Source organism: Ascidia mentula, chromosome 3 (genome assembly GCF_947561715.1).
Source record: "Ascidia mentula chromosome 3, kaAscMent1.1, whole genome shotgun sequence".
Lineage (NCBI taxonomy): Eukaryota > Metazoa > Chordata > Ascidiacea > Phlebobranchia > Ascidiidae > Ascidia > Ascidia mentula.
The window spans coordinates 79,617-102,254 of NC_138568.1; the positions used below are offsets into that span (position 1 = coordinate 79,617).

The following is a 22,638-nucleotide window of genomic DNA, read 5'->3' on the forward strand; positions in this document are numbered from 1 at the left end:
GAGTGAGTATTGCTGGATTTAGAAAAGCAAAACCTTTTAATGTGACTGCAGCTACAAATATTTGTCTTCAACCTAATTAAACAAAAAACAAAATTGAAACAGAATATAAAATTTTATTTTGTGCAATCAAAAAACATTTTAAGGACAGAAATGAGTTATGAGAAACTGATAACTTTGGTAGCTCGAAGCAAAGTGAGTACAGTGTTAACATAAAATACATCATAACTGTGCGAGCGCCTCACAAGTGATGACAACAATTGACCTTGAGGATCACCCTTCAGGGCTGTCATACGAAGTGCATGTGTGATGTCACAATGATACTGGGCATCCGAAGCAAGCTCATCGATATACTTCTCGTCATACTCTTGTAATGCCATCTTGTAACATCGATCATTGGTGCATGCAAATATCGACCAATCATCATCGAGTACTGGCTGGGGATCATTGGTTACGTACAGTGGTGCGGCCTGCAAAACCATTGTTTATTTTTGTAGTGTTGGTATTACCTATATTTAAGTAGACCTGGAAAAGAACGGTGTTCTTATTTGCTTCAGTGTTCCACTTAGTCCAGGAAAAAGCAAATGCAGAAGACAGTAGCGCCATCTGGTGGTATACAGCATCCATGTCCACATGCTGATAGAAAATGTTTACATTTAAATTAAAGAAAAATTTAATTAAAAATACAAACTTTATCTTGGATGGAAGCAAATTTATTAGCATCAGACGCAGGGAAAATGTTTACTCCAGAACTTTGAATCTTCATAATCAGTTTCTTTGGCTCCATCCAGTGGTGATAAATATGAGACAGTTGAGCTATTTCTTCGTTGGGCTTTATGAGCATACATTGTCTGTCCTATGAATAAAGCAAAGTTTTATTTATTTAAAAAGAATGTTAGTCATTAATCAAAAAAAAACTCAACCTATTTCCTGTAAGAAATATTGTTTCCAAATAACCTGTATAGTTTTGTGTAGACCATTATTTTATTTTTAAATTTTTCTGTTTGGTAAAAAACACAAACAAAGTAATTTTCTTCTTTCTTGACCAGTGGGAAGAATAGTTATGCTGAATCAAGGACTTACTTTGATTTGTATGTGAATTTCAGCGATTGCCGCGGTAACAGTAAGTTGGGACTGGTTAAGACCTTGTGGTATTAATTCCCATGATTGGAATGGCATGTTCAGATACGTGTCTTGGAACAAACAAAATGAACCAAACTGTGAAGTTTTAAAGCTCAAAACTCGTTTTTCCTCATCATAATTCAAATCAGCGATGCATGACGTCTTCCAGTGTTTATCTAAATTTTTGCAAGTTTAATTTGGAAAAAAACTAAATAACTTCCATGCTGGTGTTATCACATGAAGTAAAAAAAAAAAATTTTGCCATGTAAAGATACACAATGAATAATGAGGAACAGGTGAAATTTAAAATAAATAAATTAAAGAGAATTTATTTCAGTAAACTTGCCACTGAATAAGCGTCGAACAAAATCGTTTTGAAAGAAGGTAATTAATAAAATTCATAACCTGTGTCATCCCATCTTGCAACCTGTGGTTCCTCAAAGAATGCAACATTATCAGGGAGGGTCATTGTAATGCCGATGGGGGGCTGCTGCTGTTCCAGGGGGGTTTTTGAAGGGGAAACACCATCAGTCCCTTCCTTGGCTTCAGGGGTTGCTGAGGGGGCTCGAGATGGGGGTTTTCCGATAGTTTCAGAGGGATAATTTAAAGGGGTCAAGGGTTCATCGATGATCTGGATAAATAATTACTTGTCATGCGATTACAGACACTGCAAGCATGACATTGGTGACATTAAACCCAGTTCAATGAAACTTAGCTTGGGACCAAAACAATAACAAAGAATTTGTTTGATCAGACCTGGGTTAACGTCCAACCATTCAATGCTTTGGGCTGAGGTGGAAGTTTAACCAGATTAATGTGATAGACACCACCTAGTGGTGTACATTGTCGTAAATCAATCACATCTGGATCGAGAATCTCTTCATCTTCTGTATCTATTTTAATTTCAGGTGTCGCACGGGATTCCCCTCCTGTGAGACGTTCATAGAAATTTATCAAAACAACTTTTTATTTTAATTTTTTTACCGTCTGCCGCAATCTCATCTTCTTTATTTTTTTCCTCATTTTCTTCAACTTTCTCAGAAGTTTCACTTAATCCACTCTGTGGAAATTCTTGTTCATTATAAAATGTTGAATTCATGAGGATTTAAACTTTTTACAGGTAAGGTTACATGGTGGGAATCAAAACCATGTAATTATAATCATCTAAACTGGTGACCACCATTTTTACTCTTGTCACACAATTTATAAAACAATAAAATGAAACCCAGGTGGAATTTAAATTTACAAATTGTCAAATTGTTTCAGCATCAAAATATACCAAGGAAATAATTTATCAAAAAAAAACAAAATGTGAAAGTACAAATTTGCAAGTTTGCTATTTTGTCAAATAATCAATACATATAAATCACAGCAAACCTTTCTTCCATCGGCAGGTTCTGACTTTTCATCTTCAACTTTCTCAACCTCAAGTGGATCCTCAACTACTTTGTCAACTTTCTCTTCGGAGAAATAATAATTTCTCAACTTTTAAACATGTTCTTGTACAAAATTATACATTAATTCCAACAGCAATACCTTCCTCTTGTGTTTGTTGTTTGACTTTTGCATGAAAAGTGTTGCATTGATGGGAGTAATGGTCAAAGTTGTCTTGTAACACTCTGACTGTATAAATAAATGTTGAGAGATTTAGTTACCGACTTGAAAGACTGCAAAAGATATTAATCTGTATTGGGCCAAGAATGAAGTACAATAAACAATGATCACATATTGCACACAACTCAACACAGCTTTAAACCTGCAACATCTGACATTGCAAGAATCTTAGGAAGCTCAAACATAAATTTTTCCTTCTCAAATTCAAAAGACTTGAATCTTGGATTCTTGTTCAAGTTTCCCCAAAGCATTATGACTTCATTGTTGCCATTGACAACCTTTTGTAGATTTCCTGTCTCTGAATCTGCCTCATAACTTGCTTCCTGCAAAGTACATTACATTTGCATAGTTGGTTGTATGAAATTCATAAAAATACCCAATGAACACCTTGAGCAGTTGAAGAGTGGCATCGTCATAACGACTTCGCAACAAACCCTGCAAGGATAGGATGGTTTGTTTATATTCTGCAACTGTGTTTTCGTCCAAAACAGAATCCTCCAGCAGAAAGTTGAGCTCTTCAATCAACTGAACAAAGTAATGTTTTATTAAAATCTTACAGAGAGTAAACAAACTGTTTCTTACACTTAGAACTAGGGCAGCGTCCTCCAACACAATATTCAAATCAGGTTTCCCGTTCTCCTTCTCCATTGAAATAAATGTATTTATTTCTTTAGCAGAAGTTGGGTTTGGTTTCCCTTCACATTCCATAAACCTCTCCCACTGAACACGGAAACAGTAGAAGAATATTATATCATATTTAATTCAGATTCTATTTAAGTAAGCCACTGACAATGCTTTATAGTCTTTAAAAAAAGTCAACGGATTTTATACTTGGAAACATAACTTTCCATAAATATATCTATTGAAATATCACAAATATATCATAAAACGTTTTTCACAATTTAACATGTTCACTTTTTAATGGGTCAATTAACAATATGAGAAAACCTGAGCATTAGCTCGGCGGTTATTTTCAACTTGCTCCACTGCAAAATTGATTGTTTCAATTTCCTTTCTTGTTTCACTTTCCTCTTGTTCACGAATTTTTGACAGATATTCCAATCTTTCTTTTTCCAATCTTTCCTTTTCCTAAAAATAACCGGTTTATCTTGATTTATGTTCAATTCAGTTCATGTTGCAAAAATTTGCAAACAGTTTCCGAGCAAACAGTTTCTCAATTATATTAGCCAAGATTTCGAGAATAAAACTTTTATAAAATGGCCTTGAATACGAGTAATATGAGGTTTTTATGGAGTAAAAAAAAGTTTCAATAAAACCAGATGTTTGTGTTCTACAACAACAACCTTACTTCTTTATCTTTCCTTTTTTTCTCCTCTTCTTCTGCCTGCAATCTTGCTTCCTCCTCATCCACCGACTGTTTGTCATCTTCCTTTTTGTCCGCGGGTCGCCCTCTAGTGGGAGTGGACTTTCCAGATCGATTGGGTGACTTTGGAGGCTACGCATATAACTTTCAAATGACACATTTGCATTCAATTTATGCTACTTAAAAACATAATCAAACCAGTAGATTGTAACACAATTCTGATTGCTTGCTCGCAACCAAGAAACTATTTGATTAAAAAGTTAATCAGAAACGCCAAAATGATAAAAGAAGAAGCGTATTTGATAAAAACGAATTTGGCAAACAATTATAATTGAAATCTAAGTCGCCAATAAACGACATCCATACAATCAAGTTATTGCTCTTACCATGGTTAAGAACTAGATTAATTCCGTTTCAACAGTTAAAAATTCTTAAATGAAGACAGTTCGGTCTAATGTAAACTGTTGTTTAATCCGTTGCAGCGTAAAGTATTTGAATGATTTCAAGAATAGTTTTAACTTTTAAATTGAGTAAAACCTGCAAGTAATGCATGTAGTTATACTCATAATTAGATTAATAATTGCCACAATAATCGGTAAAAGTTTTTAGTAAAGGTAATAAATAGGTAATTATTGCACAGACTAGGAAAATATTTGAAACTTTACGCTCTGGTAGGTTCTGCAACCATGACAACAAGGCAGTGAGATCATAGTACCTAAACTTAGTTGTGAAATTATTTTTATATCTTGGTTGCACGAAATGTGCTTTTCACAATAATATCTAATACCACGCACGACAGAAGCACAAATAATAAAAAATAAGTTTCAAAAAATTCACGCACTAAGTGGCAGCAGATAGCATTCACACATCACGAATCAAGAACACGTTTTTAGGTATTGTGACATCACAAAACGTGAAATGTTGCAGTGTCGATTCTTTAAATTGAGACTGGAACATTTTATGAAAAAAATTCCGCGTAAAATTAGCTGCGTGCAAACAGTCGTCGGGTGGTTGCAAACCGGTAATTCCACTTTTGCCTTCTGAAATTTCCAGCAAATGTTTTTAATATTTTTAAAGCGCGGACAAATGCTATTGTTTATCAACCTCCCATGACTGTACATTTGGGGCGCGCCCTTTGTGTCGTCATGGAAACGTGTAGCGATAATCACTTAATGACGTCACAAAGGACCCTCGAACACAATGAAATTACTGAAGAGGAACGAAAGATATTTTTTACAAGTAACGGATTTTACAAAATAAAAAGATCATATAAAGTAACAACTTTGTTTCTTATCAGTAACATCACGGATCCAAAACGTTTCAACACAAACAGAACCACAGCAATGACGTGCGTGGTATTGCAACAAATGTTGTTGTTTTATCGGAGGCTTCAACCAGTTCTTCGTGTGACTCGTAATTACGTTGGCGTAGCGGGCATTGTCACGTCACAAACAAGTCAATGGTGAGTATTAAATTTGCCGGAATTTAAATGAGGCGGTTACATTTTAGCCCTGGGCGTAAGACAAGGTTGCTGTAGGCATTAACGTTAGCCCGGGTTGATATACATCAGCAGCATCCTGTACACGGAGGCAAATATATCAGGTCGTATAAGGGCTGTTTGGTGGTGTATGAGTCGAAGGGATTGTGGCGTGGATACTGAAGTAAAAATAGTCGTCTGCAAAACGTAAGCACGCGACTCTATACGCAAGAGAGTTAATCACAGTCACATGATTGTTACGTCACCATGGAGAGGCTCGACTTATTATCATGGGAGCATTAATAGTTGTGGAAGTGTTGCTTGGTCAACATTTCATGCGCAAGCTGTTGTGTTACTGAATTTGTGTTTATGTTCAGACGAAATGTTTATGGTTGAATAGTTCTGCGAATGAACGGAAATTGAACCGGAATATTTAATTTCGTCGAACTATTGTCGTATTGTGTATATATTAGCTATTAAAGTAAGCATTGTTGCGACACAAAGGCTTAGCAGCGACTGTTCCAGTTTTGTGGATTTACACAAATTTGCATTGTTCAAAAAACTGTTATCGTGCGTTAAACGCTGTAATGATTGTTACGTCAGTACAGCTTTTGTTAGGTTGTAATATGGTGCTTGGATTGTGGCGCCCTTTGTGATTTTTACGCAGAAACAGCAGCACACAGTGGGAAACGTGAGAGTTGTAAGAATAAAAGATTGCTGCTTTCATGTCCTGTTCACGAGGTAGATAGGTTGTTGATCATATCGAAAACGGAAAGTATCAAAACAATATCGATTTAAGTTGCTCGGGTTTACGTTAGCAAGAAAAACATCGTGTTTGTTAAAAACGTTATATAGCAGAATTGTTGAGTAGATAATTATAGTGTCAACAGAATGTACATGTCATATTGATGTTGGTTCATGCTGGATGCCACTTAATACGACGTCAGACAATTGATAACAGCCTCGTTGAACAACATCCGCTTCTGTTAAGTCGCATACGCAAGTTTTGTTTATCATGCATACGTTTTGGGGAGGTATCCAGGCTACGCGCCGTATGTTTTGGGAGCGGTTCTCAGTCGCAATAGCACGCAACGATTTTCTCGTCTAAACTTTAATGTGGGATGGTTAATACGCTTCACTGCCCTCTACGCTTGATTGACCACAAAACAAGTCAGGAAATGGCGAAAAAAGCGAATCATTTGACCACTTGTGATGTAACAAATGGTTGTAGGCAGTTTGTTCCAAAGTGGGGTTAGGTCATGCGGAACGGTTTGAAGCATCCAAAGAGTATGGCGGCGTTTTAGAGTGTGAAAAACCCAACTATATATGTGTGTGTGTGTGTGTGTGTGTGTGTGTGTGTGTGTGTGTGTGTGTGTAGTAAATTACTTCCTCAATAGAAATTGTTCAGTAACGTTATGTTCCCAATGTGCTGGTCAATATGAACGCGAATACGGCATGGTTTAATCCGGTTAATTATATTCAGAGGATAATATGGTGAGACAGGAACGTAATTAATCACTAGCATATACAGGATACGGACATTATTCAGTGCAATCTAGCAACGCTACTGTGGCAAACGCAAAACGTGCAGGTTTGAAACTGTAGTAGTGAAGCCGGAAGCGACTCTACAGTGCTGTTATACCAGTACAAAGTACAGGGTTGACGTCATATCGTGATGCGCACTATGTTGTTGTTTGGGGGTTCTGACACTAAACAGAACAAGCCCAGCCTAATCGCCAGCAGCTTGAAACGACTTCTGATCGCAAAACGGTTTTTGCGGCACGACAAGAATAATGCACGGATTATGAGGTAACACAAGGCAGAATAGACTCTAGCTTATTATTTCCATTCGCATCCCAGTGCTGGACCGAACAAGGAAGTCTGTTTGCAACAAACGTCATCAGTCAGACGCAGGGAATTGATCACGTGCATGGTTAGGCGTAGTTTTCCCGCACAACCAAGTTTAAACCTGGCATCGTCTCGAATATGACGTAACATGTTGAATCCCAGTTTAACTTTACCTATGTAGCAGGACTTCATTAGGTTACTGATATTTTTATTAATTGATTTGAATAATTATTAACAAGCAAGATGGAAGGGTGCGGGATGAATTGTCTCAAGTATACGATGTTCGTCTTCAACTTCATTTTCTTCGTAAGTCGTAAGTCAGTGTAGCAAAGATCCATTGTGTCGTCACAAAATGTAAGAGACGGTGCCAAATATCGTGAAATACGTTTTCTTGACAAAGAAAACTATCGTATTTGGTGTTAAGCTCATATAGTACGTCACCATATATTATTACGTCACACAGCTTGGTGGAGGAGCGTTGTTGGGACTTGGAATATGGGCAGCTGTTGATTCGGCAAATTTCATGCAAATCGTGTCATCGAACAGTGCGATATTCGACGCTGTTTACGTCATAATAGCTGTTGGTGCAGCTCTTCTCATCATCTCATTCCTGGGATGTTGCGGAGCTATCCAGGAGAACAAATGTCTTCTTGGAACAGTGAGATATTCACGGTTAATCTTCACGAGGAAGTCTTCAACATTTTGTTCTTCTAGTTCTTCGCGATCGTCCTCATCATTTTCATCGTGGAGATTGTCGGTGGGATTCTGGTGTTCGTTTTCTACCCCAAAGTCACAGAGCAGATTCTCCTCTCAATAAATCAGTACAATGAAACTACAAGCAACAAGAATGACGTCACTGGTGCTTGGGATACCACTCAGACATTGGTAAGCGTTGCTATGAGCAACGGGGTTAGTTATTCTAACAATTGTTGTGTGACAGCTCCAGTGTTGCGGTTTCCACGGCCCAAACGATTGGTTGAACAGCAACGCATCATGGGGTCACGCGGATGGATTCCTACTGCCGACATCTTGCTGTACGAGGGATGTGATCTCGATCAATGGAACTTTTACCGACCAGGCCGCTTGTATGAGTATGACGTCAGCTTACAACAAAATTGGATGTGAAGCTAAGTTGAAGACAGCGTACTGGATTGTCGGGGGGGTCTGTCTTGGCGTCCTTGCTGTGGAAGTGAGTCAACTTTGTTGGAATTCAACTTCGGCAAAACTTCTACAAATACGTCTTTTGTAAACTTTGTTGATAAATCGATTGCAACTTGTTAATATTTCTATGTTTCATTTAACATTTATCCATAAATCATTATGACTTAAACACTTTTTTTGTGTGTTTCAGCTGCTTGCCCTCATCTTCACCTGCTGTTTGTACAGATCAGTTGACAAGTAAACCGTTCAAGCGTGACCAGTGTACATAAAGCTTCTGCCATTATTTGCAGTTATTATTGCGTCACAATGTGGTACCTTCTTATAACAACTTCTTTGTGATATCACTATATGTATATCTATTGTAAATTAATGCAGTGCCCTCAAGAATATGAAACTCGTCCATTGACAATATTGCTTCGTAATTGCTCGCTAGCGACACCGTGCGGCTGCTTTGATAGTGTTTTTATACACTCATGATGTGCAATTGGACCGTCATGCTTTGGTGATTTGCCAAAAATTACGATTGGGACACGATTAACTTGAAATATAATTTACAAGAGTTGAATCTGCCTTTTAATCCAAGCAGTGTTACAGATAGCGTTGTACGTTTTAATTATGCGGTCACAACACAGGTTTCAACAAACAGTACTAAATCACTTCCGTGTGCTTCTGCATAGAAATCACATTTGAGAATATAAACAGGAGTAAATTGTCAACTCGTGATTGTGACGCGAACAATTGATAATGTTACGACATAGGCGGTTTACAGAGGACAGTGGGACCCCTACGAAGGGGGTAGTGTTACATTAGGCACAATGCCGCTCGCGCAACTGCATTGTGACGTCACATTAGTTGAAAAGTAGCTGGGATTTCGCGGTCGGTTGTTGTAGTTTTGTTTTAGTTGATGGTGAAGTTTGTCCGAAGAAGAAGCTCAGAAAGTAAATTCAGCTTTATTTGTTGGTTAGAGAGCTTCAAGATGTATTTTATCAACGTAGCTTTGGTTTTAAATATTCTGTGAAGCTAACTGTTTGTTAGGTTTGGGCCTTGCTACATAGACATAAAAAGTTTGAACTTTAATTTCTGAGTTACAACTACAGCTTGAAACAAAGTAAAACATGGAGTCGAGCTACATAACCGGTTTCCATAGAAACGCCGTGTGCTTTTTCAGCTTCTTAGTAGCGGTAAGTTATGAAATTAATTCCCACCCTCACTTAACCCCGGTTATTCCCCTGTTTTAGTTGGGGGGGATAGCGATAGTGGGGGTCGGGACGTGGACCGCAATCACCATCAGGGAGTTCCCCAACCTCCTGGGTGAAGGCAACGGTATATTCATCGCAGTTTATTTGATGATCGGCGTCGGTGCTGCAATGGTCATCTTCTCGTTCTTCGGATGTGCGGCAGTTTGCCTCAGCAGCAAAAACCTTCTTGTCATTGTAAGCTGCTTGTTGTGGGTTTGAGTTTCGAATGTTATTTCGTAACTGGTTTGTAGCAAATACGGAGGTTTTGGTCATCTTTAAAAATTAACTTGGAACAAGACTGTTGACTTGGAATTTTCCCTCAATAAAAAACAAACATTTCATATCTGAGTTCTGTGAAGTATTTGTGTCAGATATAAAACCTCTGTTTTCCCACAAAATAATATCTTCCAACAACTTCCATGTTTAGTACATGTTCATCATATTCTTCATCTTCCTCGCTCAAATGGTTGGATCGGTTCTTCCATTTGTATTCTTCCCCATAGCAACCGATGAAGCTCAATCAAGCATCAACAACTACAACGACGACAATTCCACGCAGCAAGCATGGGACAGAATACAAGGAGTGGTACGTCATCAACAAACATATAAACGCACACAGTTGTTATTTCACCAGTAAGAAGGTTATTTTATATTTCAGCTTCAATGTTGTGGTGTTAGGAACCTGGATGATTGGCAGGTCCGCCCCCAATTCCCGACCCTTCCAGCAAGTTGTTGTTCTGATAGACTGGTCACGTGCACGGGTAATTCTCGAACTGTCTACAACCAGGGATGCCAGGAAACTCTGCAAGACTTCTTCTATGTTCTTGGGGGTGTAGGATTCGGTATTCTGCTTGTCGAGGTAACCTTGGATTCGTTATATTTCTAAATGAATAACCGGTTAGGTATGGATTCTTTCTCTTGTTGTTCCCAGCTATTCTGTCTCTGTTCAAGCGCTTACGCTCTTCGACAACTCGCCAATCTGTGACGCCACAATCAGTGATGAGAGACAGACGTCACAGTATGAGAGGGGAGGGGGTGTATTATATTCTTCACTATTTGTGTTTCTTGTGCGTTCACTGCAACACAACAACGATTCAAATTCGTGGCAAATTCTCATTCAGTTAAATAAGTAGGTTTGTCATATTGGTACAAAACTTGTTGTCGTACTAACTTACCGGATGAGCCCTCACTTTTACTGATAATTTAAATACAGTTGTTTGATTTTGGCACTTCAAGTAGAGAAGGAGTGCAAATAAAAATGCATGTTCAAGCATAATTATGTCGTAACAATGGTGAAGTTGTAATCAACAAATCACCACAACCGGAATCCAATTAGGTCAACAATCTTGCTGCAGCGTTGTACTGCTGTGACTGAAACTAAGTCTGCTTTGCGTATTCTTGTTGTAGACTACTGAATAGACTCCGTGAGTAGACTTACTCTGTTGAATAGTACGGCAAGTTGCATTATCAAGCGGCGGAAATTAAAGTGAACGTGTTCGTTAGTGACTGAGCGAGTAATCAAGATAAAATAAACTTTTTTCGAGTCAATTTCCGTAAGAGAATGCGAACGTGAGTGAATGTCAGTTAGTTGGTTGGTTAATATCGTGTTGGGAGTGAAGTGGGAACGGGCAACACAGTAGGCAATAAGGTGCGATAAAAAGGTTTGTCGTCGGGCCGGATGCCAGAAGGCTGTGGGAGTTCTGCAGGAAAGCCTAACTCTGTTTGCGTATTTAAGTATTGTGTTGGGTTTGATCGAGATATCTGCCACAGCGGTTCAGCACTAACTTGCCATCAGTTAAAGCGCCAACTCAATGCTACACCACCGTCTTCACACCCAAGGGAGGTCATGAATATTACATCACAGTGAGAGAAGAAGTTTGAACAATGGCGGAAAGGTCATGCGATGCCGGAGTGGAAATGACAGCTGAGCTTTTACTGTTGTACGCCTGTGGTTGTCCTCACACTCTAGGGGAGTCAACCACAGTAATGTTGCATCGAGTAGTTGTGGAAAGATGTGTATTGTGTCTTCCTATATAGGCCAAAGAACCTTCTATTAGATGAGAATGGTGTTCCATGACGTAACAAACTCTGTTGGTCAAAAGGGAAAATTCAACGGAACGCAAAAAAGGCGCGAAATCAATTCTTCGTAAGGTTTGTAAAAGAACACCACCCATTGTGACGTAGATTCGAGAGCTCTTAGAGCAGCGAGATGTGTCGAGTGAAGTCCAATTGGTAGGCAGAAGTTTTATTGGCGTTGTTGGTTTGTGTGAGGGGAAAATCTCATTCCAACACCTACCATTCCTGGTAGATTTCTAGGTTTGTTTATTCAGAATTTGTTCATAATCGACTTTTCGCGAAAACCAACGTTTGTTGTAATTCTGCTGCATCACTGTAATCAGCCAGATGGCGAAACCATCAGCGATTTGTTTTCGTTTAATTAACATTAACGACACTGCATTGGATTGGAAGGAACGTTGCTGATATCGCAAGAAATTGTCTGCCACACAAGCATATGCAGTGGAGCGTGAATCATGTGACCTATCGATCCTTTTTGTAATTTCGACTGAACGCCGTAAGCACAGCAGTTCGTCGGCACGGTTGAGTAATGCCTGGTTGTTTAGGTTGGCGGAATTGGCTGGAGTTGCCTGGAATTGCTCGCCATCAATAAAAGCTTTTCAACGTTTTTAAACCGTGAACATAATTGGTTTCAGAAGCTGACGTCAAGCTTTTGAAATATTCATGCGCGCACCGGTTCTCTTGGTAGCTTGCAGGGCGCAACACTGTTTGAACGCGTACTCGTATTCTGGAATTGTTGTAGCGCTTTTGTCATAGTTGTAGCCATTGACAACTGCTCTTTGTATGATGACACAATCGTTAACTTGACTGTAAAGTTGTGCGTCCCATGTTTTGTACAGTGGTTTATGACGAGACAGTTGAGTGATGGAATTAATGCGTCAACAATGGAAACCAGAAATATTCCCATTGTTTTCGTCACATCTTAACTGACACATTTTTGTGGGAAAAATCACTGGAAATGCGTCATAGCAGCACGCAACGCTCCTATGCACACGCCCCCTGCAACAGAACGTCGTGGTGAAGTTACAACCCAGTAATTACGACTGCCACAAGATTGGAGCGTTTTATATCCTAAGGCTAGTACAAGTTTCGCGACTGGTTTTGAGAATGCAGCTTGTTCAGTTGTTGTTATTGCTCCATTGTGATGTCACATGCAAGGGAAAGATTAATAATTTAAATTTTATTTATGTGAGGAACGCATGAATGTGTCTTAATAGAAATGTGTTTCATTTTAACTCGATGTGTTTAATGAGATAAACTGAAGATTATTTTGTTGTGAAAGATTACTGGACCTTGTCGTGACGCTGTTTAGAAGAACAAGCTAAGTTTAACATTCGGAAGTTCCCCCTCTATCTCCTGCGTGACGTACAACATCCATTTAGAGGGTGTGTAAGTTTATGACGTCAACAATAACCCATCTCCTCGTGTGCGTGGGTTCTAGTTATAAACTTGGAAGTTTCATTTTTCACGTAAAAACAACGGTTATGTGTGAGGTAATAATCACACAACCTCGTGATTCTCTGTGACGCAACAAGGAGAAAAATGGTTAGTGAAGAGTGCGAGGTAAAAATAGAAGGAGAATGGAGTTGTGCAGTTTAAAAACCTCTGTGATGTTTAATCTGAGAGTTAATTCCTACGTGGGAGAATGTTGGAAGCATGTTTAGAAGAAAAACATCAAATATTGTGTCATTAATGTGGGAATCTGTGCAAGCTAATGATAGTTACCACGTGGGTGGAAGTCGCTTCATGTCAATGCACAACGTGACGTCACAAGATGTCAACTGCCAGCTTCCTATACGTAACGAGTCACTTGTGACCAGCTTCACGTGACTAAGCCGCCTCATTTTCACCACTTTGCTGTTAAAGAAGAATTCTCGTTTCAGTGGCTTTTGGCATGATAGGATTTGTTGAACTTTGTGTATTTTGGGTTTAATTTCTCAACATTTAACTCAAACTCTGTTCGGCGTTTTGTTTCCAATTAATCTGGAAGCAATGATGCTGTTTGAATGCTTCCTGGCTAGATTGCCAGGAAAACTGCTGTATTGATCAAACCCATGTTAGTTAGGAGTAGACTCATATTTATCAGATGGCAAATGTTGTAGAAATGGGGATAGAATTGATATAATTTAGAAAGTGGCAGAAAACTTTTTACCAGAGTTTCAAAAAGGATTCCCGCAGTCATTCCCTTTTCAGCTCTCAGAATCATAAAAGCTTGGCAAACAAATGTAAAGGTTGAATGGATTCTTTTCAATTCATTCACCCGCTATTGTGCGTTGACAAAAAGGCGAGAGGCCAGACAGTGAGACAGGGTGGTTGTTGCATTTCGAACGTTGTGTTTGTCACGTGTCATGGTGTTACGTATTTTGCGCGCGAACAAAAGAGCACTTGGCTGAAAAACATAGAGTTGTTATTTTGTGGTGATTTTTTTCAGAAATTAGTGGATATATTTTTGAAAGTGCTGAAAAAGAAACAAAAAATGGCCGGATCGCTTGATTGCTGCAAATACCTCATGTTCTTCTTCAACCTGCTCATCTTTGTAAGTTTATTTTATGATCGTCATAATTCTGATGTGGCGAAGCTGGCGGAGTTATCAAAGTTTGGTTTGCATTTCAGCTTGGTGGAGCGGCGTTGTTGGGAGTTGGTATATGGGTGGTTGTCGGTGCCGATTCGTTTCGTCAAATAATCTCTGCCGACCCTGCTATATTCAATGCAGTCTACATCATCATAGCTGTCGGCTGCCTTCTCTTCATCGTTGGATTCCTCGGATGTTGCGGAGCAATCAAGGAGAACAAATGCATGCTTGCTACGGTAAGTTGCTCAATCTGAACCGAATGTACACGACGGAATGATATTCTTCACTTCAACATCAAATTATATTCCAGTTCTTTGCGTTGGTTCTCGTCATCTTCATCCTAGAGATAGTCGGTGGAGTTCTGGCATTCGTGTATTATCCCAAAGCTAAACAAGCCGCCTTAGATACGATGAGTTTATACGGACAAAACACGGAGGCTGGCCGGACTGCAACTGCTGCATGGGATGCTTTGGAAAAAGAGGTCAGCAATCTACACAAAGATATCTGGGGCTGATATTTTTTATGTTGTTTAATCTGAGAACACGAATCACAGACAACAAAATGTTAAAAAAATCTCAAGGTTGCCAAATTGACTGATTATGAAACTTTGTTTAGTTCCAATGTTGTGGAATCAACGGACCACAAGACTGGGTCTTAGTATCTGAAGTTGGCCACTGCGTCGGATTACCAGCCACAGGATGTGAAGCAAGGATCAAGAATTACTTCTGGGTTTTGGGAGGAATTGCTGTCGCCATCTTGTTTGTCGAGGTATGCGTTACACACTAATTTATGCAAGGTTACAAGTGGTAAAATAATGTTTATTTGTTTCAGATAATGGCAATGGTCTTTGCTTGCTGCCTTTACAAACAGGCTGATAAAGAGCGATACGCTTGAGTGGTCAGGTGACTGTTGTACATACCAGCGGAACAATTCTTGTTTTCCAGTTTGTTGATACCGTTCCGCTCTTTTGTTTGCCTGCTAATGACGTAACCATGTCTTTATGACGTAACACTACCATAAAATTAGAATACCGGTTCTGTATTTGATTCGTTTTTTCGTTCTGTACATTGCCTTCACGGTGTCTACGTTTTCAATACACATTTAATGGAACTTACAGCTGCAATTGTTTACAATTATGACGTCACGTTTAACTGTGACGCAAGAATTGTTTAGGTTTTAACTTATGAAAAAGAATTAATTTGTTGTTAAATTGAGAAGTGTAGAGATCATGACAAATCCCATGAGAGGAAGTAGATAAATCGATGAAGTTTTCTTGACTTCTCCCAGCTTATGAATATTTCAAACGTGCAGTTTCGTATCCAGCTTTTCAATTATTTATAAAGATTCCATTTCTAAACGAAGCATTTCACAAAAATCCTTAAAACCCTTAGAGAGCAAGACAAACACGCACCGTTACTTCATATTTCTTTGATCGTGTGTTTTAAAATCCAAACTGCTCATTGGCGCCAGAAGTGGTGACAAGTTGTTTACGAATTCAGGCCGAGTGAAACAGGTGGCAACAATTTGTGGGCGACAGAAACTCCTTCAATTTATTCCACTTCCAATAAAACGACCAGGTTTTACCCAAGAAACAATTCACGTGAAGACATTTCGAAAATAAATTTTGTTGACACAAAATACTTTAACAATGTGTGTTCATTGTGTGAAGACAATGAAGTCGAAACCTTTGTGATGTGACAAGTTGATTTATAAGATCGCGATGTTTACCACGCTGAAACAATGGAGTGCACTTAAATGACATTATTGCGTAACAATGATACAAAATGAATACGCCGAACAGTAGAATTGAGCGCACCAGTAAGGATTGGTCAGACTATCAAACTATAGCAAGTTGCAGCAAACTGCTGACCTTGCCAACAGACGGGCAAGGTCATTTTCGAGTCGCTTGTTTGTAACACTCGAGGAAGTGAATGGTTCTACCGTGGATAAACGGTTTTATTAAATGTTACTGGAGGGAATTTAAGGTTAACGTTGCTTGCCACGAACTTCCGGTACACAAGGCTTACAACGAGGGGTGAATTCTGGCGCTCAAGACAGAAACACGAAACGCTTTTAAGAATTTGACGAGATATTTTCAAACGTTTTTCATACAGGATGTAGTTGCGTTGACGCAGCGTTTGACATTTCCACCTCTTGCGGTTTTAAATTCGTCGTTTGTGAGATTTGGAAAAAGAACACTTTTTTGCATTCAGAACTTTCATAAAAATTGCAATTGTTTGTTACGTCATAATACAGACACAAACAGCAGTAAATTGAATCAGAATTTTGGAACACGGAAGTTATTCGAATGAACCAAATAAAATAGTTTCGTCATAATTGATAAGGTCATTGAAGGTCAGAGTGAGGAAATTCGTATTCATGTGGTGTTTCCCCGACTTCGTATTTGTACATTGTGACGTTGTAATTGAATGATTGTTGCGTTGTCGGATGAGATTTAACGGGAAATCGTTTTCAATGAAATAATTGTTTTTACTTCTGTTTGATGCGGTGGAAAGTCAGGTTTCCATGCAGGAGTTGTCACAGCTTCTTTACATAAATGTGTCAGTTGTTGGTTTAGGTTCCAAGACAACGTATATAGCTTGAGAATATCTCAGATTTGATCAAATCTTGTCTGTTATGAACAACTCATCTTACTCCATGTCCGACCTTGGAACGTCACCTGCTACTGAAACCCAACAGGTGCGGATTTATTTCAACAAATTTACTTTTATTGTATCATGTTAGTGGAATTATTTACAGTTAAAACCAATCACCGTCATCAGGTTTCTTCATAGATTGGAATAGCTGTCGGTATCGCGATCCTGGGGGCGTGGAGCACATTTGGAAACTTCATCACCCTCCTCGCGATTACAACACAGAGAGGAATGCTTACGAAGTGCAACCTCTTCATCCTGAGCCTCGCAGTTTCAGATCTCTTGTCAGGTTGCATTGCTTCTCCTCTCTGGTTATACAGAAGGTACGGATAAAAACCAAAACTTATAATGTGTTTTCCACCACATAAACCAACAACAAAGTTGAAAGTGAATCGTGTAATAAAAAGGTTGTGGATCGTCTACGAAGTTTGCTTCCATAAAAATATTTGAGAGCGATTCAAAAACCTGATACGATTTAATGTATGATTTCTATGTAGAACTTGGGGGTTTTACGACTGGGGTTGGGGACAATTTCTTTGTCATCTGTTTTGGTTTACCGACGAATCTACGTCATATTGCACGTCATTGCACATCGCGTCATTCGCCGTGTGGAGGTTACTTGGGGTCAAGTGCCCGATCAAGTTTGAATCTATTAAAAAAAGGTACAACAACCAAAGTTAAAAAGAGAGATTAAAGCAATCTTGATTTCAGAACAATTACGATTTGGCTCACCCTACTTTGGACGCTTTCCGTCATATTCGGTGGATTCGTGTTCAGTTCTTTTTACGATGCAACTCGTAAATTGGGTTCCGGAAAGGTTTGGAGCAGTTGGCCCATGTGCTCGATACGCTTGGCTGACAACGGGTGCGTCACGTGTAATAATTGTGTCACGTGTCTAACGAATTGTTGTACAGAGTTGAGAAGCAGAAGGCTTACTACACTTTCTCCCAAACCACGTTCATGGTTCTACCCCTGCTGGTCCTCCTCACTTCATCCTCGTTGCTCGTGAACGAACTTTACTCCCGGAAACAAATCAAGAGCAGGCAGAGGAGAAACAAAGGTGGGGATAAAAATAATTCTGAAGCGAAACTAAAAAGATTTTGTCCCAGAAAAGAAAGCTTCGATGCAACTTGCACTTATTGCGTCATCATTTCTGTTCGGGTACATCCCCATGACAACTTACGTCATGTGGACCACGCGACAAAAGAACAAAACTCCACTGTAAGTTGGTTATTATGTCATATTTACTTTATATGACGTCAACAATTGTGATTTAGACTGGATTACTGGTTTCATGTGGGTGCTTACTTCGCTTTAAGGTTGTCAGAATGTGTGAATCCGATTGTTTACAACATCGCCTCATCCAATATGAGAAAAGCTTCAATGGCCGTGATTCTACGGGTCATGTAAGTGTGCACACACCTGCGTTGCATACGTTTAAATCTTCACGTAAACTTTTTCAGAACATTTGGGCGAGGGAAACTTCAAACTGTCAATCACTCACTCACAACACCTAGAGTAGCGACTCCTAGTGGTAGTAGACCGATCTCTTCACCCCACAGAGTGACGTCATTAACACGGTCGCTAGTGTTACGTCACAATAAAGAAGAAGAAATATTTAATGTGGATATTTTGTCCGCCGATTCTGCCAAATTGTGATTTCTATGTCTCGCAAATAAAATACTTTTACAACGACTGTGCAGCGTATTTACATTCGGGGGTGACGTCACCGATGAGTCAGCATGTTCGGAAGTGGTGGGTGACGCGTGTTATAATCAACCAGAGTTGGTTGCAACCATGGAGGAATACAAGCTTACCATAAAGGTAAGGACTTTGCGGGGATTCCGGGATTTCGTGAATTATGTTGGAGTCGGTATCAAGGAAATATTGAAACATTAGAATTAATCGCAATTCGATTGGAAGATTTTAAATTCAAGCTTGGAATAGATCAAGTTTTAAATCAAATGCAACTTAAATCTCAGATTGAAGCTTGTTTGTGGACGATATTTTGTCGGGACGAATTCGTTTCGACTATTGACGATAAATGGCAACAAACCACATACTTCTTTATACCGCATATCGATATACAGTCAACTTGGTACATTCTTGACAGACGAACAGTCGCCATTTCTCTGCCGGAACAATAGCTACCGTGTGTGTGAAAATCGTAGGAGAGGAAGGTACATCTACAAAATGGACAACGTTGGATTATTTGTTCAAAAACGATTTCCAGAAGGGATCGGTGGAAAGTTACACGGTTTACAACAATGACGAAGTGATTGGAAAACCGATGATGATACACTTCAGTAAGTTTCGTGTCACACTTCAGTAAGTTTCATGTCACACTTCAGTAAGTTTCGTGTCACACTTCAGTAAGTTTCGTGTCACAGTTCAGTAAGTTTCGTGTCACACTTCAGTAAGTTTCATGTCACAGTTCAGTAAGTTTTATGTTACACTTCAGTAAGTGTCATGTTACGCATCAGTAAGTTTTACTTTACAATGGTATCGTTAAAGCAAATCAAGCAACATTTCTTACGTCACAAACCAAAATAATTGTTTTGCAGAATTAAAAGGTCTTACTCCGGATGTGTGGTTGTGTGACGACATAATAGTGGAATACAAAGCATTGGAATATTATTTTCCTGTTTATGAATGGTTGGAGAATGAGTTGATTGTTATGGAGGGAAAAGGTAACTTCCACCTAACAATAAATATCGCCCCCAAATATTCGATGCATTTGAACGAAGACATCAGAAATTGCGAAGTTCAACACTAAAATTACTTTGCAGCTACTTTGCCACAGAATGTCACAAATGACCACTTACGTCTGGCTCGCAAAGCTGAAGTGAAAAACAAACAAGACAACATTAGGTGGCAACAGAGAGCAACCAACGAGGGCGAAATGGGTTGGGGAATTCCCCGTTTCATTGACGCCGAATGTGAGCTTTCGTTGATTTTAGGAGAAACAAGATCTAAGTTGATCCAAGATGCCGAGGATTCATGGAGAACGAATTTGAACGAGTTGAGGAATCGATTCAGAGGTTTGGAACGGTTCGGGTTTGACTCCGATCAAATTATTCTGTTCCGCTTTAACAGGTTTGTTTCGGAAAATGCGTTCACCGGCCGACTACAAAGCTCTTTACAGAAACATTGGAGCTCACGACCCTCCTTTCATCAATAGGTAAGGATATATGGCTAAAAAACATGGTATGTTTCTCTGGTTACCGGCCACGTGTCATCATTAACAGAATAGTTTCAGAATAGGATTGTGTTCGACAATATATTGTTGCCGATTATGACGTAACAATGCATTCAGATGGCGAAAAGACGACGAAGTTGGAAGACAAATGTTATCGGGGATTTCCCCACTCGACATAGAAATGTGTAAATGTATTCCAGAATATTGCCAAGTATCAGGTGACAATATTGATTGTCTTCTACCGGAAGGGGTGACCTTGAGGACGGAGATGAAGGTGAGAATGTAGGTCAACTTTGTACCTGTATGGATTGTACATATTGATTTCCAGGCAGGGCGTATCTACATTGCTGACTACACGGAAGGTTTAAACGTGAAGCGGAACATTAATCCACAAACCGGAAATTCATACGTACACGCCGATTGTGTCGTCATATTTCACTCAACACGAGATCTACAATTTCGACCGATTGCGATCCAACTTATACCTCATGATGAGGACAGTATTTTCACACCGAATGATGACGAATACGATTGGTTGTTAGCGAAAATGTTCATGCGTTCCGCTTCACAAAGTTTTCATCAGGTGATTCACCGTTTCACTGGTTTCAAATTATATTTTACCACACATTAAAACCCCGCTTAAAATGTTTCTTTCTGAAACTCAACGGTGAAGCTTTTTTCTCAGTGGAAATACAGGTTCCTACAAACGAACGCTGTTTCTGAGGTTTATTGCGTTGCCCTGATGCGCAACCTGCCACGATGCCACCCAGTGTACAAACTATTACGACCTCATCTCCGCACGGTGGCGCACGTCAACCGGGAGGCGAGAGATGATTGGTTGAGTGAGGATTGTGACGTCAACAAATCCGTCAATCTGAGTACATTACAGGATATGTTTGATCACATTTGAGACATAATTTCAACATTTAATTTACAGATACTTTGTCCCTGGTCAGGGAATGTTTTAAAACGTTCCGCATCGATGACCTCGACATTCCAAAGCTTCTGGAAAGAAAAGGTTAATATTTCTATGTTTCACCCCAACATTTAACATTTCTATCTTCAGGTCTAGACGACCCTAACTTGCTTCCAAACTTCTACTACCGAGATGACGTCATACAACTGTGGGGGGTAATCAGCAAATACGTTGGTGACGTCATTAGATACTTCTACGAGTGCGATGACGTGAGTAAACTGGCTTGGTGGTGACTTTTAACATAAAAGTTGTATTGACCTAATTGGATGGAAGTTTACCAACGATATTTATCGCATTTCCCGCGTAACAGGACGTCATGCATGACGATGAATTGCAAGAGTGGACGCGGGATGCGGCAATTGAAGGATTCGGTTGGCAGGATGGTGACACTAGAGGCGCACCAGAGCATATTGACTCAGTTCAACAACTGGTTTGTTCCGTCACGGCACAATTCCTCACTGACCAAACTAAATTCAAGCGACCTTGAACCAGCTAACCTCACCTTGGTTCACACAGGTCGACTTATGTACGTTGTTGGTTTTCACCAGCTCCGTTCAACACGCTATGCTGACTTACCAACAGATGGAGACTTACAGGTTCGTCCCGAACGCACCATGTGTGATGCGGATGCCTGTACATCAACACGGGGAGGTTAGGATGAGGTTAAAGTCATTATTAAGTAAGTTTGAAACCTTCCAATCATGCAGGGTACACTGGAAAGAATAATGCAAACACTCCCAGATGTCAAAGCTTCAAACACAATGATTTCGTTCTCGTATCGATTGTCGAAGTTCTCGAAGGGCGAGGTACTAGAATTTAAAGATATTTCTGATTTAATTTCAAAGATAAATCATGATTGCCTCAAAGTGAACCAGATTAATCACATTTTTGGGGGCAAACTTGCTTTTAAGGTTTTTTTGGGTGAAAAACTGGAGTCGTTTTTTGTGGAAGAATCTGTTGGAGAAACACTGGATAAATTTAAGATTTCCCTGGATGAGTTGGAAGTAAACTTTCGAGCAAGAAACGAGCAGCTTATTTATCCGTACACAGCTTTGTTGCCTAGCAACATACCACGAAGCATAGTTAACTAAATGTTGTGAAGTGCTGAACGCAGTCAAATAAACAGTCGCCATGTATGTGCTGTCGGGTGCGGAGTTGAGTGAGATAAAAGCAAATCACGACGCAAACATTCCTACTTTCTATTTCAATTTCATTGCGCGAATTCACAAAGGACATTGTAAGATCGAGCTTTAACTATAAGCTAATAGCTCACTGACGAATGTTATGTAAAGGTCATTTGGTTACCAAGGTCATGCTGTAACATTTGATACGATTTAATGAAAGGTTGATATCAAACATGAAATCAATAAACATCAAACG

General features: G+C 39.4%; 5 protein-coding genes across 12 annotated transcripts; 4 read left to right on the plus strand and 1 right to left on the minus strand.

The window, feature by feature from the left end:
- Positions 1-99: 99 nt before the first annotated feature.
- Positions 100-4,507, minus strand: LOC145894039 (dynein axonemal intermediate chain 7 homolog). Of its 2 annotated transcripts, none has more exons than XM_082982478.1 (15): positions 4,444-4,507; positions 4,043-4,189; positions 3,682-3,822; positions 3,316-3,453; positions 3,121-3,258; positions 2,876-3,056; positions 2,656-2,742; positions 2,497-2,573; positions 2,104-2,179; positions 1,876-2,048; positions 1,525-1,750; positions 1,081-1,295; positions 689-853; positions 523-633; positions 100-467 (listed from the first exon to the last, which is right to left on the minus strand). In XM_082982478.1, exons 1-15 carry the CDS (start codon positions 4,444-4,446, stop codon positions 156-158), a joined length of 2,190 nt encoding a protein of 729 aa, XP_082838604.1. In that variant the 5' UTR covers positions 4,447-4,507; the 3' UTR covers positions 100-155. The 2 variants fall into 2 exon arrangements, with proteins under 2 accessions (XP_082838604.1, XP_082838603.1); XM_082982477.1 differs by having other exon boundaries at positions 2,497-2,579.
- A 3,035-nt stretch (positions 4,508-7,542) lies between these two features.
- LOC145894111 (tetraspanin-18-like) lies at positions 7,543-9,199 on the plus strand. The gene is made up of 5 exons (XM_082982574.1): positions 7,543-7,688; positions 7,846-8,040; positions 8,097-8,267; positions 8,323-8,571; positions 8,734-9,199. Exons 1-5 carry the CDS (start codon positions 7,626-7,628, stop codon positions 8,782-8,784), a joined length of 729 nt encoding a protein of 242 aa, XP_082838700.1. The 5' UTR covers positions 7,543-7,625; the 3' UTR covers positions 8,785-9,199.
- A 244-nt stretch (positions 9,200-9,443) lies between these two features.
- Positions 9,444-15,543, plus strand: LOC145894327 (tetraspanin-18-like). Of its 3 annotated transcripts, XR_014401550.1 has the most exons (7): positions 9,444-9,481; positions 9,641-9,724; positions 9,782-9,976; positions 10,209-10,367; positions 10,440-10,640; positions 10,713-14,393; positions 14,471-14,612. XR_014401550.1 is itself a non-coding variant. In XM_082982879.1 (5 exons), the coding sequence occupies exons 1-5, from the start codon at positions 14,094-14,096 to the stop codon at positions 15,321-15,323; spliced, it is 882 nt and encodes a 293-aa protein (XP_082839005.1). In that variant the 5' UTR covers positions 13,484-14,093; the 3' UTR covers positions 15,324-15,543. The 3 variants fall into 3 exon arrangements, 1 of the variants encoding a protein (XP_082839005.1); XR_014401549.1 differs by lacking the exon at positions 9,444-9,481 and having other exon boundaries at positions 9,499-9,724; XM_082982879.1 differs by lacking the exons at positions 9,444-9,481; positions 9,641-9,724; positions 9,782-9,976; positions 10,209-10,367; positions 10,440-10,640 and adding exons at positions 14,740-14,910; positions 15,045-15,197; positions 15,261-15,543 and having other exon boundaries at positions 13,484-14,393; positions 14,471-14,665.
- Positions 15,544-16,995: 1,452 nt separating this feature from the next.
- LOC145894632 (growth hormone secretagogue receptor type 1-like) lies at positions 16,996-18,771 on the plus strand. Of its 5 annotated transcripts, none has more exons than XM_082983263.1 (8): positions 16,996-17,129; positions 17,213-17,406; positions 17,581-17,745; positions 17,795-17,947; positions 17,998-18,143; positions 18,193-18,304; positions 18,361-18,489; positions 18,547-18,771. In XM_082983263.1, the coding sequence occupies exons 2-8, from the start codon at positions 17,315-17,317 to the stop codon at positions 18,740-18,742; spliced, it is 993 nt and encodes a 330-aa protein (XP_082839389.1). In that variant the 5' UTR covers positions 16,996-17,129; positions 17,213-17,314; the 3' UTR covers positions 18,743-18,771. The 5 variants fall into 5 exon arrangements, with proteins under 5 accessions (XP_082839389.1, XP_082839386.1, XP_082839387.1 ...); XM_082983260.1 differs by having other exon boundaries at positions 17,012-17,129; positions 17,225-17,406; XM_082983261.1 differs by having other exon boundaries at positions 17,012-17,129; positions 17,225-17,406; positions 18,403-18,489.
- Positions 18,772-18,880: 109 nt separating this feature from the next.
- LOC145895171 (allene oxide synthase-lipoxygenase protein-like) lies at positions 18,881-22,349 on the plus strand. The gene is made up of 14 exons (XM_082983942.1): positions 18,881-18,907; positions 19,197-19,389; positions 19,648-19,773; positions 19,873-20,124; positions 20,180-20,264; positions 20,400-20,556; positions 20,611-20,865; positions 20,968-21,160; positions 21,220-21,300; positions 21,349-21,467; positions 21,569-21,688; positions 21,775-21,909; positions 21,966-22,064; positions 22,170-22,349. The coding sequence occupies exons 1-14, from the start codon at positions 18,881-18,883 to the stop codon at positions 22,347-22,349; spliced, it is 2,022 nt and encodes a 673-aa protein (XP_082840068.1).
- The last annotated feature ends 289 nt before the right edge of the window (positions 22,350-22,638 follow it).

Bases quoted from the DNA above. Each gene is read 5' to 3' on its own strand.
- LOC145894039 (XM_082982477.1), bottom strand. The intron at 854-1,080 runs GTAAGTCCTTGA...CTTTATTCATAG, and splicing joins AAATTCACATACAAATCAAA to GACAGACAATGTATGCTCAT. The intron at 468-522 runs GTCTACTTAAAT...ATGGTTTTGCAG, and splicing joins AGAACACCGTTCTTTTCCAG to GCCGCACCACTGTACGTAAC.
- LOC145894111 (XM_082982574.1), top strand. From the start codon at position 7,626: ATGGAAGGGTGCGGGATGAATTGTCTCAAGTATACGATGTTCGTCTTC. The intron at 8,041-8,096 runs GTGAGATATTCA...TTGTTCTTCTAG, and splicing joins ACAAATGTCTTCTTGGAACA to TTCTTCGCGATCGTCCTCAT. The intron at 8,268-8,322 runs GTAAGCGTTGCT...GTTGTGTGACAG, and splicing joins GGGATACCACTCAGACATTG to CTCCAGTGTTGCGGTTTCCA.
- LOC145894327 (XM_082982879.1), top strand. From the start codon at position 14,094: ATGGATTCTTTTCAATTCATTCACCCGCTATTGTGCGTTGACAAAAAG. The intron at 14,911-15,044 runs GTCAGCAATCTA...AACTTTGTTTAG, and splicing joins GGGATGCTTTGGAAAAAGAG to TTCCAATGTTGTGGAATCAA. The intron at 15,198-15,260 runs GTATGCGTTACA...TATTTGTTTCAG, and splicing joins TCGCCATCTTGTTTGTCGAG to ATAATGGCAATGGTCTTTGC.
- LOC145894632 (XM_082983260.1), top strand. From the start codon at position 17,067: ATGAACAACTCATCTTACTCCATGTCCGACCTTGGAACGTCACCTGCT. The intron at 17,130-17,224 runs GTGCGGATTTAT...GTTTCTTCATAG, and splicing joins CTGCTACTGAAACCCAACAG to ATTGGAATAGCTGTCGGTAT. The intron at 18,305-18,360 runs GTAAGTTGGTTA...ATTGTGATTTAG, and splicing joins CAAAAGAACAAAACTCCACT to ACTGGATTACTGGTTTCATG.
- LOC145895171 (XM_082983942.1), top strand. From the start codon at position 18,881: ATGGAGGAATACAAGCTTACCATAAAG. The intron at 21,161-21,219 runs GTACATTACAGG...TTTAATTTACAG, and splicing joins CAACAAATCCGTCAATCTGA to ATACTTTGTCCCTGGTCAGG. The intron at 21,468-21,568 runs GTGAGTAAACTG...CCCGCGTAACAG, and splicing joins ACTTCTACGAGTGCGATGAC to GACGTCATGCATGACGATGA.